Source organism: Siniperca chuatsi, linkage group LG17 (assembly GCF_020085105.1).
Source record: "Siniperca chuatsi isolate FFG_IHB_CAS linkage group LG17, ASM2008510v1, whole genome shotgun sequence".
Lineage (NCBI taxonomy): Eukaryota > Metazoa > Chordata > Actinopteri > Centrarchiformes > Sinipercidae > Siniperca > Siniperca chuatsi.
In genome coordinates, this window is record NC_058058.1 from 6039847 (window position 1) to 6052001 (window position 12155).

General features: G+C 43.4%; 1 protein-coding gene across 3 annotated transcripts in view; it reads left to right on the plus strand.

Annotated features, from left to right (window-relative positions):
* The window catches only part of cica (capicua transcriptional repressor a), a 37277-nt gene extending 25778 nt beyond the window's left edge, over window positions 1-11499 (plus strand). For 2 of the 3 annotated variants that reach the window (XM_044171885.1, XM_044171886.1), the window contains exons 12-22: window positions 204-1092; window positions 1587-1729; window positions 2334-2494; window positions 3201-3444; window positions 4278-4575; window positions 5103-5278; window positions 5747-5889; window positions 6652-6803; window positions 7091-7225; window positions 7299-7424; window positions 8200-11499. In XM_044171885.1, the coding sequence (XP_044027820.1) occupies window positions 204-1092; window positions 1587-1729; window positions 2334-2494; window positions 3201-3444; window positions 4278-4575; window positions 5103-5278; window positions 5747-5889; window positions 6652-6803; window positions 7091-7225; window positions 7299-7424; window positions 8200-8462 (2730 nt within the window). In that variant the 3' untranslated portion in view covers window positions 8463-11499. The remainder of the gene's footprint in view (window positions 1-203; window positions 1093-1586; window positions 1730-2333; window positions 2495-3200; window positions 3445-4277; window positions 4576-5102; window positions 5279-5746; window positions 5890-6651; window positions 6804-7090; window positions 7226-7298; window positions 7425-8199) is intronic. The other variant, XM_044171888.1, reaches the window with a different exon arrangement.
* Window positions 11500-12155: the final 656 nt, after the last annotated feature.

Genomic DNA, 12155 nt, shown 5'->3' on the forward strand with positions numbered 1-12155 from the left:
TCATATCGTTGGTGGTTTAATTTAAGCTTTTTAGTTTCTGGAGTCCTTTATTCCTATCAAGCATTAAAAACCCACAGATTTTCCAAAGTTACTCTATGTTGAGACACTTGTGTGTTCATGAAGAAGAGAAGAACTTTACATAGTAACTTTCCCGGCTTTGATCTCTCCCTCTCTCCATCTTTCCGTCTATCTCTTCCCTCCAGCATGGCTTCCAGCCAGTGGCTCGCTCCTCTCTCCCCTCTTCCTCTCCCTCCATGCCTCACTCTGACTCCACCTCAGCTAAAGGGAATGGAAGAGGAGGAGGAGGTGGTGAAGAGGGGTCTGAGAGGAAGAGAAAGAGAGGTACAGATGAAGGAGAGGAGGGGAGCGAGGGAGGATCCAAGAGAGACGAAACAGCAGCAAGTGGAGGAGAAGGAGGTGGAGGAGGTGGGCAGGGTGTCTCCTCTTTGTCCATCGCAGGCTCAACATCCAGCACCCAGGCTCCCCTCGCTTTGGCCCAGCAGGGTTTGACCCAGGTCCTTGGCGCCGCCCGCATGGCTCCCACTATGGTGACCAATGTGGTACGACCCATCGCCAGCACGCCCATCCCCATTGCCAGCAAGCCAGTGGAAGGAGCCGTCACCCTCAGCTCCCTGCCCCAGGACAAGAAAGCCACTCTCCTGATTGGAGGAGGCGGACCTCAGCAACTACCAATCACCGCAGGGGGTGGGTACCTGTCCTCATCCTCCTCCCCCGGTCCAGTCAGTGTAACCCCTTTGGGGGGCAGCAGCCTGGTCACTAGCCTAGTTCTGGGAGGGTCCTTTCCCGCTGCCCAACCAGTACAGCTCCTCACCCCCCCGCAGCCACACGCACAAACCCCCCTACCTGTCCTCCAGCCGCAGCTCCACCCCACTGCCGCCACCTCCTCTCTCACACCTCCCACCGGCCCCAAGCCGCTAGCACAGGTCCACTACATCCTGCCTACAGAGAGCCCCTCCTCCCCTCAACTCACCCACCAGCAAATTCTCTCCCTGCCCACCAATGCCGCTCTGGCCAATGGCGTGCACTCGGGGGCAGGAATCAGAGTTGCATCAGTCAGCCCCGGGACCAGAGGTGAGACAGAGAAGAATGATTGGCTGTCAGTAAAGAACAAATCAGAGTTTCATATTTGTGTTTTCACTGGTCCACTGAAAACAGAAAAAAAAGTCTTTCTTTTATTTTTATTTTGGCTGTAGTTCCCTTCCCTTATTTCGTATTAATCATCTCCACAGGGAGCACTGAAAATAGATTTGATTGGCTTATATAAACAGGAGATAAATGATTGACAGGTGAAACACTGTTGACATGAGTATGAGTGCCCGCCGCCCACCCATGCCTTAATCACTCTCTATTCATAAGAGTCAGAAGCAACAGAACATTGTTCCACCTTGTTATCAGAGAGGAATTTCACTATTATCAGTAGCTGAAATGTCCTGTATGTCTCAGTGTGTCTCCACCCACCCGTCGCTCCTGTGCTGTCTTCACCTCCCCTCTTTTGGCTCAATTCATCTGTTTCTCACGCTGAGTGTTTTAATTCTCTCTCTCTCTCTCTCCTTCTCACTTATTAGTCCAAACCCAGTCGCCTGTCTTGCAGAGCAAGATGTTGGTTCCCATGGCAACAGTGAGAACAGGGTCTACTCCTCCTCATCCTTCCATTTCCCTGGTCGCGCCGCCTCTTCCTGTGCAGAACGGCCCCGCGACAGGAAACAAGGTAACTAAAACGACAGTCAGCAGTGTCAAAGATAAATAGATGCCACCGTGTTTGCTGACAGGTGACAAGGTAGTTAAATCCACAAGTCATCAGCAGTAGTAAAACTTGACGGAGACAACACATGTTACTGATAGGAACAAAGTAGATTACAGAAGGACAGTGTGGTGAAAAGAACTTTGGGAGGAAATCTGCTTTATGCTTGTGTTTTACTGCTATGTGATGCAATCTTTATCCATTTTTGATTGGTCTGATTCGGACCAACACCTTTTTGAAGAATTCACTCATAAAAATATCTCCACACACTGTGATGAAAACTGCTGTGTAGTGCTGAAACAGTTAATCAATTAGTCAATGGACAGAAAATGGATTGATAATCGAGTTAAGTAATTTATTAAGGAAAAATACAAAATATTTGCTGGTTCCAGATTTTGAAATGTGATGGTTTGCTCCTTTTCTCTGTTATATCATTGTGAATTGAATATTTTTGGGTTCTGGACTGTTGGTCAGACAAAACAAACAATTTAATGAAGATCTCTTGAGCTTTTGGAACTTCTAATGGGCATATTTTCCCTTTTTCCCTGCTGTGTTTTCCTGCCCCCCAAAGATCATCCAGATCGCTCCCATGCCTGTGGTCCAGACCAACGTTCACCCTAGCGGCGCAGCAGCAGTGCATCCTGGGAGCCCCTTTCCTGTTTCCATGGCAACGGTGATGGCTCCCGGTGCCGCGCCCCCACAGACCGTTCTTCTGACCTCTCCGCCCACCAGGTCACTAACACTGGCCTAACACCTGAAAGACAGCAAAACAAACCTGCTTTTATTTTCCTCACTGCTACGTTCTGTTACTGCTTCAGCTGGTCAGAGATACTTCTGAGATATACAGATGCTGTCGGATTTCGATTTTAGCCAGGTCACAATGTTAATTGTACTAAATGTGCAGTAAATGTGGATAAACAAAGTCAACACTTTGAACACATATTGACACCTCAATCATCCCTTGGAGCGACATGAACTATGATACTAACTGTAAAAACTTAAAATGTCCTTTTGTCAAGTTTTCCAAGTTTTTAGACAGGGGTAAAAGAAAATATAGTTCCGTTTGGCCACATTATTGAAAGTGAAAATTAGGTGGTTTTCTTTAAAGCTGAAATGATGAGTCGAATTGACAGAAATTGATCAACAACAATGCCTATAATTATTTGTAATTTTTAAGCAGAAAAAAGACCAAACAATGAATCGATCAATCAAGACAGTAATCGACAGAATAATCAATAATAAAAATAATCTGTAGTTGCTGCCCTATTTTTTTAAACTATTAGCAAGCAGACATACACATACATATATGTGCTGTGTCATCTATATTTCGTCTTTTTAAAATATGTCAGGATCAGGTTGCTCAGGTCGTTATTGACTTTTCTGATTTATAATATTCAGCTATATTCAGCTTTACACTCATGACTCTTCTCTCCTTTAGGATCACCTATGTCCAGTCTAGCCCAGGAGTTACCACAGCAACGCCCCAACAGGCCACACCCGCTCCGTGTCCTGCATATCTCCCATCATCTCTGGCAACCCTGGGCTTCACCGCCATTGCCCCGGCCGGGCAAACCCTGGTTCAGCCGCTCGTTGGTCAACCGCCAGTGTTAGCTCCAGCCCCGCCCCTGAGCTGTCAATCACAGACCCCTCCAGGTCAGGCCTCAGGAACCACTGGTCGTCAGGTAAGGAGGAACAGAGAACTGTACAGTGTTAGTAGTACCAAAGACTTTTAAACCGCAGTGTAGAGGTGTGTGGTCATGAAAAAATTTTTAAATCTGAAATGTCAAATGAAGTTACTAGTGTTTAAGGAGTGAAAAAATGTATTTACATTAAAAATAGTCTACCTTGTTATAGGTTTTTATTGTCCCAGTTTTCTTCAAAAGATCATTTGTAGATGTATGAAGGTTACTGAAGTCAGTGCTGAGCATTAGCAATTAATTCAGTTTTTCTTTTCCATACAAATACTGCAGATTTAATTTCCTGATTTCACAAAATGTCCACGTTTTACCAATGGTGTATGAATACATAAATCTCAGCAGTCTCTTGCAATTCTCTTGCAATAAAGAGTGCACTTTTTTTTTAAACTATTGTATTTGGTTGGAAATGACAGGAGCGCATGCAGCTCAAGAGGCAGTTGATTAAAGGTGCTAGATTTAGTATTCTGCTATTGATAAATCATCGCTACATCAGTTTTGAGACATTAGGGAAATTACTGTGAACAAACAAGAGAAATATTGGCAGTCACTTTTGGCCTCTACACTACATTATTACATTGTGTGGCTCCAGTTTTGAAAACTGCTGGGTTGATTTACAGCACAGAGATTAGTGTACTTTGTGTGACAAAACAAAGCGGCTGCGCCTGTAGCGGTGCGTCTCTGTGTGATCACCCCTTTAGGCTTCTTTTTCTTGCTCTTCAAAACAAACATAGTAAAAGCCTCATCCACTTTTCTACTGAAAAATACCAAACAGAATCTCTTGTATACTGACATGCTTGCATTGCTATCTTCTTCATCAGGTACTAACTGCCATCTACCCTGCACCAACCATTGCACTGGCTACTGGCGTGGTCTCTGTGACAACCATGCCGCCCACAGTGGCTGCCCCAGCCCAGGACATTATAAACCCCTCCTCTCCATTGGCGACGGGGGTGCAGGGTTCAGCGGTGGCGACCCCTCAGGCTAACCTGGCAGAGGAGGTGGAGCCGAAGGTGGAGGTTAAGAGGGAGAGCCAGGTGGATGAGGATGGAGGACACGGGTTGTCGAGCTGTGCTGTCAGCTCCTCATTCGCCACCTGTATGAGTAATGCCACAGCAGGTAATGCCCCACTGTCTTTTTCTGGTTTGGTTTTAAATATCAGTGATAGTCTCTTGTTGTTGGGTGGGTTACTCTGCAAAAATGTTTAGCTTAACTTATCTTTTAGTCGAGTGTGAATCCTTACAAATCTTCTTGAATCTCATCCCTTTTTGCCATAACATCTAAACAAAATATCGACATCAACGTGAACCCATCCTATATGTGATTGGTTGAAGGTGGCTCTTTCTTGGCTATCGTTGGTCTTCACTTTCAGTTTTCAAGCTTGAAAAACGTGCAATATTTTCTAAATTGTCCACCATGGGAATCACTTTCTCTTTACATTTACAGCGTAAAAAGGGGCCATATTGTTGCATTGTTGTCTGTTTTCCAAATTCACATTTTGTAGTGAAACTGAGCTTTCTGGATTAAGACTGACGCTGTTAGACTAGTGGAAAGTTGCAGTGTGCACCTTTTTAAACAAGTAAGATAAATGAGGATACATACAGTATTTTTATCTCAAAGGTTGAAATTATCTTTATCTGTTCCAGTTAAAAAAGAGGAGGATATCAGTCTGCACATCAAAGAAGAAAATCTGAGAGATGGACACAGCAGAGAGACACGAAGCGAGATGGACAGAGAGAGAGGGATGAAGGAGAACAATGAAAAGAAGAGAGGCAGAGAGACAGACAGACAGGACCACAGCATGGGTGACAGCAGCAAAGAGGTGAGAAAAGCTGGATATCTGCTCAATTCATTCAGTCCTTTCTCTCATCAAACCACACATTCCTTGGAGCTTTGGTTAAGGATCTTTAGAGGCCCATTTAAACAGTTTTAGGTCAGATTTGTTTGATTTTTTTTTCTTCTCTAAGAATTTCTCTAAGGAAGTCAGGGAATACCAGTGAATTTTACAAATGCACAACTTTACATAAATATACCAGCAAACCAGACTGTTCAATCCTTTAGAACATTTCTGAGAAACAATATGACAGAGACAGGAGACAGTTCTCCATATCCCGATAAACAAAGATATCTTGCAGGAAAAATGGAAGAATAACTGAGACAAAAAAAATCCCTCCTTTCCGTCTATTACAACACAGGTCACATGATAGACTTCAGCTCTGACTTTGACTACAAAAAGTCATGGGAAAGTTAAGGATTCGTCTTTCTCTCAACTCTCTCGCTCTCTTCCCAGGCTGGACCTCGTTCCCCTCCTCCACCACCCTCAGGTTTGGACCCCCCTCCCCCTCCCCCTGCGGAAAGAGAACCTCCCTCTTCCTCAAAAAAGACCAAGTTTCGACCCCCACCGCTCAAAAAGACACCTGACTCTCTCGACAAGTAAGTGGGACAATATCGGCACTAGAACGGCACAAATCATTAGCTGAGAGAACTTCACATTAATTCTTCCATTTTTTTTTTATTTAATCAAACATATTTGAGTGAGTTTCAGAATTTGCTAAATGACATGAAATGAAAAAGTACCTGTAAATGAGGGATTGAAACTGTGTTATAACTGAAGCCCAGTCTCGTCTGCACTTATTAAAGCCCAGAGCCATTCCCCGTGATCAGGCTTTAGTTATGGCTCTCCTAGAATCAGTGCCAAAGCAAAATAAAACAAGTCTGCCCAGTCCTTCTGGTTGTTGTAAGACAATGTTCTCTCTAATTTAACAGTTTACATTTTCTCAAGCTGAGAGAGCTCATATAACAGTAGCTGATCTTCTGTAATTACAGCGTGAAGCAGCTTGAAGATGAGATACAGCGCCCTGGAGTGGACTCTATTTGTTGACTTTATTGAACACTGACTTTCGCACATAGTGGCATCTAGCTCCAATTTTAGTTTGTGACCAAACCTTCAACTTCACAAAATTGTGGTGGAAACTCTTCGTTTACTGAATGTGAGTGGGCGAAGTGCTCACCCTTTATATTCTTTATTTAGACAGTAGGAGAGTGGTGGTGAAGCCACAGAGAAGAGAAAGCCCTGGCAGAACTCAGCCCTAAGGCATGAGAAATGTGCATAGATTCAGAGGACATCCCTTGATATTTTAACCACCGGATTACTTGACTGGGGACTAACATGACCCCTGTGTTCTCTGTGTGCAGGGTCTTGTCGGAGACGTACTTTGAGGAGCGTTTTGCTGAGCTTCCAGAGTTTAACCCAGAAGAGGTCCTTCCTTCGCCCACTCTGCAGAGTCTGGCCACCTCACCAAGAGCCATCCTGGGAAGCTACCGCAGGAAGAGACGTAACTCCACCGGTGAGATGCAGAGAGATAGAAATATGAACACTAACTTTGATCCAAAGAAATGCAAACTAAATAAAAACTGTAAAATAAATTACATTTTCTAACTGGTTTTTACCTCAATTTCTCCCATTCTTCATTGTTTTTATTACCCTGCCCTATTGTCCTCTCCAAATCACCCTGACATTTCATCACTCCTTGCTCCTCTACCCTGTCCTCTCTTCCTACGTGTCCCCCTTTCTCTTCATACTCTGTTATCCCCCCTTTTCCCTTTCTCCGTCCTTCACATGTCGTGTGTCTAGAGCTGGAGCTGACAGCAGAAGACCCCAGCTCCCCAAGGAGGAAGACTCGACGTCTCTCCAGCTGCAGCTCGGAGCCCAACACCCCCAAGAGCGCTGTCAAGTGTGAGGGAGACATCTTCACCTTCGACAGACCAGGTACGACAGGTACAACAGCTGCAGAACTGCTCCAAAAGGTGTATTAAAAGTGATACGATCCTTGTTCAACCAGGTACAGAAGGAGAGGATCTTCTAGGAGATTTGGACCGGGTCCCCTACTCGTCTCTGCGTAGAACTCTGGATCAGCGCCGTGCCCTGGTCATGCAGCTGTTTCAGGAACATGGCTTCTTTCCCTCAGGTAAACCACCAGTAGATATTGTACATGATGTCACAGTAAGAACAACTAACTGAAATGGAGATTAAATATTTTACTTTTATTTAACTGTACAGCCAAACCTTACTTCAGCTTAAAAGGTCTGTTCCTTCTTTACAGCTAAAAAAGTAATACTCAAATATTGGAAGAAAAGTTCTGTCCCAACCATTACAAATGTGGCTGAATTATTTAATCAATACCTTACATGTAAAGAAAATCATTATACTTTAAAAAACAAACTCTCTCAATTTGATACAATTTCTAAACCCCCAATCAAGTACTTTGCAGGTTTAAATTAGACGACAATCCACAATAATTTACACCTTTATAATATTTCACAGTATTGTACAAAAATAAATTTGGGTGGGTTTACAAGGTGACATTATTTAGGCGCTTTGTAGCCTTTTCTCCCTTTTTTCCCCTCAGTTTATTTTGTTGTTAGTAATGTTCCTATGTTTTTACTTAACTGACTGAATGTCAAGTGGATACTGCTGAAGCTCATGCTTTGACTTTAAAATCATTAAACTGAGCCACAATGGAATCATTGTTATCTGTATGTGATGCAAACTGCTCAATAAATACAAAAAAAACTACACGCAATCAGCAGCAATTGCAGCCTTAGTATCCCCTTAAAGAATATCATACAGGATTTATGCTAATACTTGATATCATACAGTTTTTATAACAACTGCTCTATCTCCTTGCTCCCTGTTTTCACTCTTCCCTCCTCTTTCCCTCCTAATTCTCTCACCCTCTGCAGCTCAGGCCACTGCTGCCTTCCAGGCACGTTACTCGGACACCTTCCCCACCAAGGTGTGTCTGCAGCTGAAGATCCGCGAAGTCCGTCAGAAGATCATGCAGACGGCCACGCCCGGAACCCTCGAACTTGGAGGGTCAGCCGAAGCCAACCTCGCCCCGCCCCACAGCTCCTCTTTCAATCAATCAGCCCGGGAGGACGGAGGGGCGGAGCAGCAAGGAGACAAAGGCCGAAGCCCAGAGGAGCCGAAAAGTGAAGGATCCTAAGCTGGAGTGGAAAAATCAAGGAAAAGAAGAAGAGAGAGAGGAGTGTGTCATCCCCGCAGAATGGTCTTGTATGTGTTGAACCAGTACTATGAATGGCTCCAGCGGGATCCGTTTTAGTGGCACTAATCTCCACCAGACCTGGGCATAAATACATTTGAATGTGGTCACAAATATTCAAACTACTCAAGGTGCGCTTGATTTGTCTAATCAGACATTCAAAAAAAAAGCCTCTAAAGTGGACGAATCACATGCAAGTCCTGATGAGTCAAGTGCTTCTTGTAGTATTGTTTTCCTTTTTTTTTTCAAGTATCCAGAATATTTTCAGCTAACACTTTGCCCAGGTCTGCTCTCAGCACATTTGTACAATAGTTTGTAGTTTGACACACAAACTCTGTGGTACACGCTCTCTATGTCTCTGGCACACACACACACACACACACACACACACACACACACAAGCCATGGTGCATATGTAATCTCCAGCATGCACATTATCCCACATAAACACACATGCACACATATACACACACACACACCCTTACCAAATCAGACTGTTACTCTTGGTTGGCAGTCCCCAGGAGCCGCCACCAAGGACCATGACACACAAAGGCACTTTGTCACTTATTGTGCAGATGCAGTTTGCTGTCGCCAGCCAGCCAGCCAGCCAGCCAGCCCTCAGATGCCATTGACTTGACCTCCTTCTCGCCCTTCCACTCCTCAGCACAGTGGTCGGGACACAAACACAACCCCAACGACCTCCACTAATATTCCACAGCCCCTCGATGCTGCAAGACAGACAGCACACACACACACATATACAGTACACGCACACAAACAAACACAAACAGTGCATGGACACATCTGTGCAGTGTGAGCACTCGTACACAAACATAGTCAAACCTGGTCTGACCAAGCCATTGGCCTGCACAGTTTTTAGTGATTGTAGTGAGAAGAGAAACTGAAAGCATGAACTCTATTCGCTCCTGAAAAACAAAATGAAGGCAGGAGTTGGGATGTAGTGTGACCAATCTTTGCACCTTCAGTTATTGCCATTATGAAAGACTGAGTCCTCATTGGTGGGAGCTGATTATATATGTCTGTATGTCCGTTGGGGTCTCCTCCCCTCAAACCTGTTTGAACAGGCACCGTAAAGAGATTATGTAAAGAGACTATTGGTTGTGAGGCTTTGAAGAATCCACGTTAAGTTCGACACTGACTGGCTCCCAACAGAGCACAGAGAAAAGCCAGAAGAAGAAACTGGATGATGTTCATTAGATGGAAGATTCAAATTCCAACTAAAGGAAGACAGATAATAATAGTGAATAAGGACAACAACAACAACAACAACATGACAAGCTTACCAACAGAGAGAAAGAGTAGAATTTTAACCAAACTTCTCTGAATCTCCCAGTGGATATAATGTTGCTTTCTCTCGTTATTGTTGCCGTGGAAATAACCAGTTTTACCGTGGCCTGTTTTTCTCTCGTCGCTCTATTGTGTTTCTTCTCCAGCATAAAAAAATCACAACAAAAAAAAACTTTGGACAAAGGGGACAAAATCAGTCTGTGGCTCCCCTACTTTTACTTGTACCTGGGGCGGTTCTCCCCCCCCTTCCCTCCTCTACGATTTCTCACCAGACACAGAAGTGGGGGAGCAGGGGTGTTTGTCGTTTTGTAAAACGCAGAAATCAGGTGTTTGCACAATTTGTGCGGCCCTTCTCGTCTGGGACCGCCGCAAGTAAAATCAGGAAAGTATTGTTTTTAGAGATTGTTTTAGTAGAAAAAATAATAACCTTGTTCCGTATGTTATCCACCTTTTTCCTCCCCTCGTTCGCCCTGCTTTTTCCCTCCTTTCAACTAATTTCTCCTCAGTCCTCTCCTCCCTTCTTTACCTCCCTCCTCACCCGTCTCCCTTGACCCCTCAAGTGTTGTTAGAAAGTGCCCTTAAGCACTGGTCCCGGGTCAAGCGCTATGTAGCTCAGGATGGATCTGGTTAGGGTTAGTTCAGGGAAAGCAGATCCTAGACCAGCCCTGGAGGGCAGTCTCTGGAGCCCTCCCCTCTTCCCTCTCTTCTCGACACTTTATCCTTTCCCGTCAAATGGTGCAATAGGACATTTATTTTTTTGGAAATGGGTGGGTTATTCTGTTTTCGGGGGAAGGCTCTGTGCCATAGATATTAAATCCAGTGCAGTGAGTCAGTGAGAGGAATGATCTGTTGTGATACTATCTTTAACTATGGTTTAAAACAAAACAAAAAAGAATCACACAATTATTGTTATTGTTGAAGAGATAGAGGGTATAACTTACTAAAAGTCAAAGACAATTTTGAATAGCACTTTTTGACTCTTTGCTTCCTTGGTGAAGAGTGGGGGTAGTTATTATTATGGGTATCTCTTTTGTTTCTCTGTATACAGTTGGATGTGTGAAAAAAATATATATACCGGTATTTCCATATATGTGCATTTAGGTCTGTGTTTGGGTGTGTGTGTATGTTTTGGCACATGCAGGTTTGTTAACACAACCAACCTCTTGTTCTTTCTCCACACAGCAACATTATCAATAGTATATTTTTCATTGTATTCTACATTCTATATTCTACTCTAGAGACAGTATTTTTATAGTCACCATGACTATTTTGTCTGCCATCTTGACTGTTATCAAACCCAGTTGATTCAGGATATATATGAAATATATATTCAGGATATACAATATATAAATATATATATATAAATACTCACAGGTAATAGAAGACTATCAATTCACATCTCTTTGGGGTTAGGGCTGTAAAGTGTCCATCTGCATGCATGTGCAATCACATGCACACGTGCACACACCCACACAGACATATGTGCATACACACACATGTATGCGTGTACACTGTATGATTGTGCTTAAAAATAAACTGTCCTTACTTTGGAGAAGGAATTTTAGGATGAGCGAAGTGAGTGTTATCTCATAAGCAGGCATGTTGACCATGTGCAATATTTCTAAACAACAAAAAAACTAAATATTGAAAATATTAAAGATCTAACACAATATCTTGCATCCTTGAATTTATTTCACACCCCTGAATTTCCAGTGATTTATCATTTGTGAATGTTCGACCAAATTGTATGTCGTATTCATCAATCCACATAAAGAAGGTGTCAGATGACTTTGATAGAACGCCCTGATTTATTGCAATCTCTACTTTGACTTTGTCCTTTCCAAAATGACAATGGAAGATACAAGAGAGAATACTTGAACAAATGTGGCTGTAGACTAAAGAACAGGATGTACAGATGCAGCTACTTTGACCCACCAGGCAAGTCCCCCAAATCCCTGGAACATACACTGTGTATTTCTCCAGCTGGCCTTTATCAAGCATCTCAGTCTTATTGGATTAGAGAAGCCTTTGAGATTCAGGTCATATTGGGTGAGAGGTGGGCTACGGTAAGGGGACCTCGTCAGAGAGCCTTCCATATCGGCAAAAACACTTGGAAGCTGGAGATGACAACGGCCTGCCCACTTCAAAATCACTTATAAACCCAGAGGCCTTGTTTGTATGTTGTTTTTCCCAAGCAAGATATATCATCATACCACAGATTATATTGAATAAGATTATGGAAAAGCCATTCATTTAAAGCAAAACGATTTAAACAATATCACAATGCTGAACCTCCTGTATTTTTGAAAAGGTTTCGTTCCATTTGCA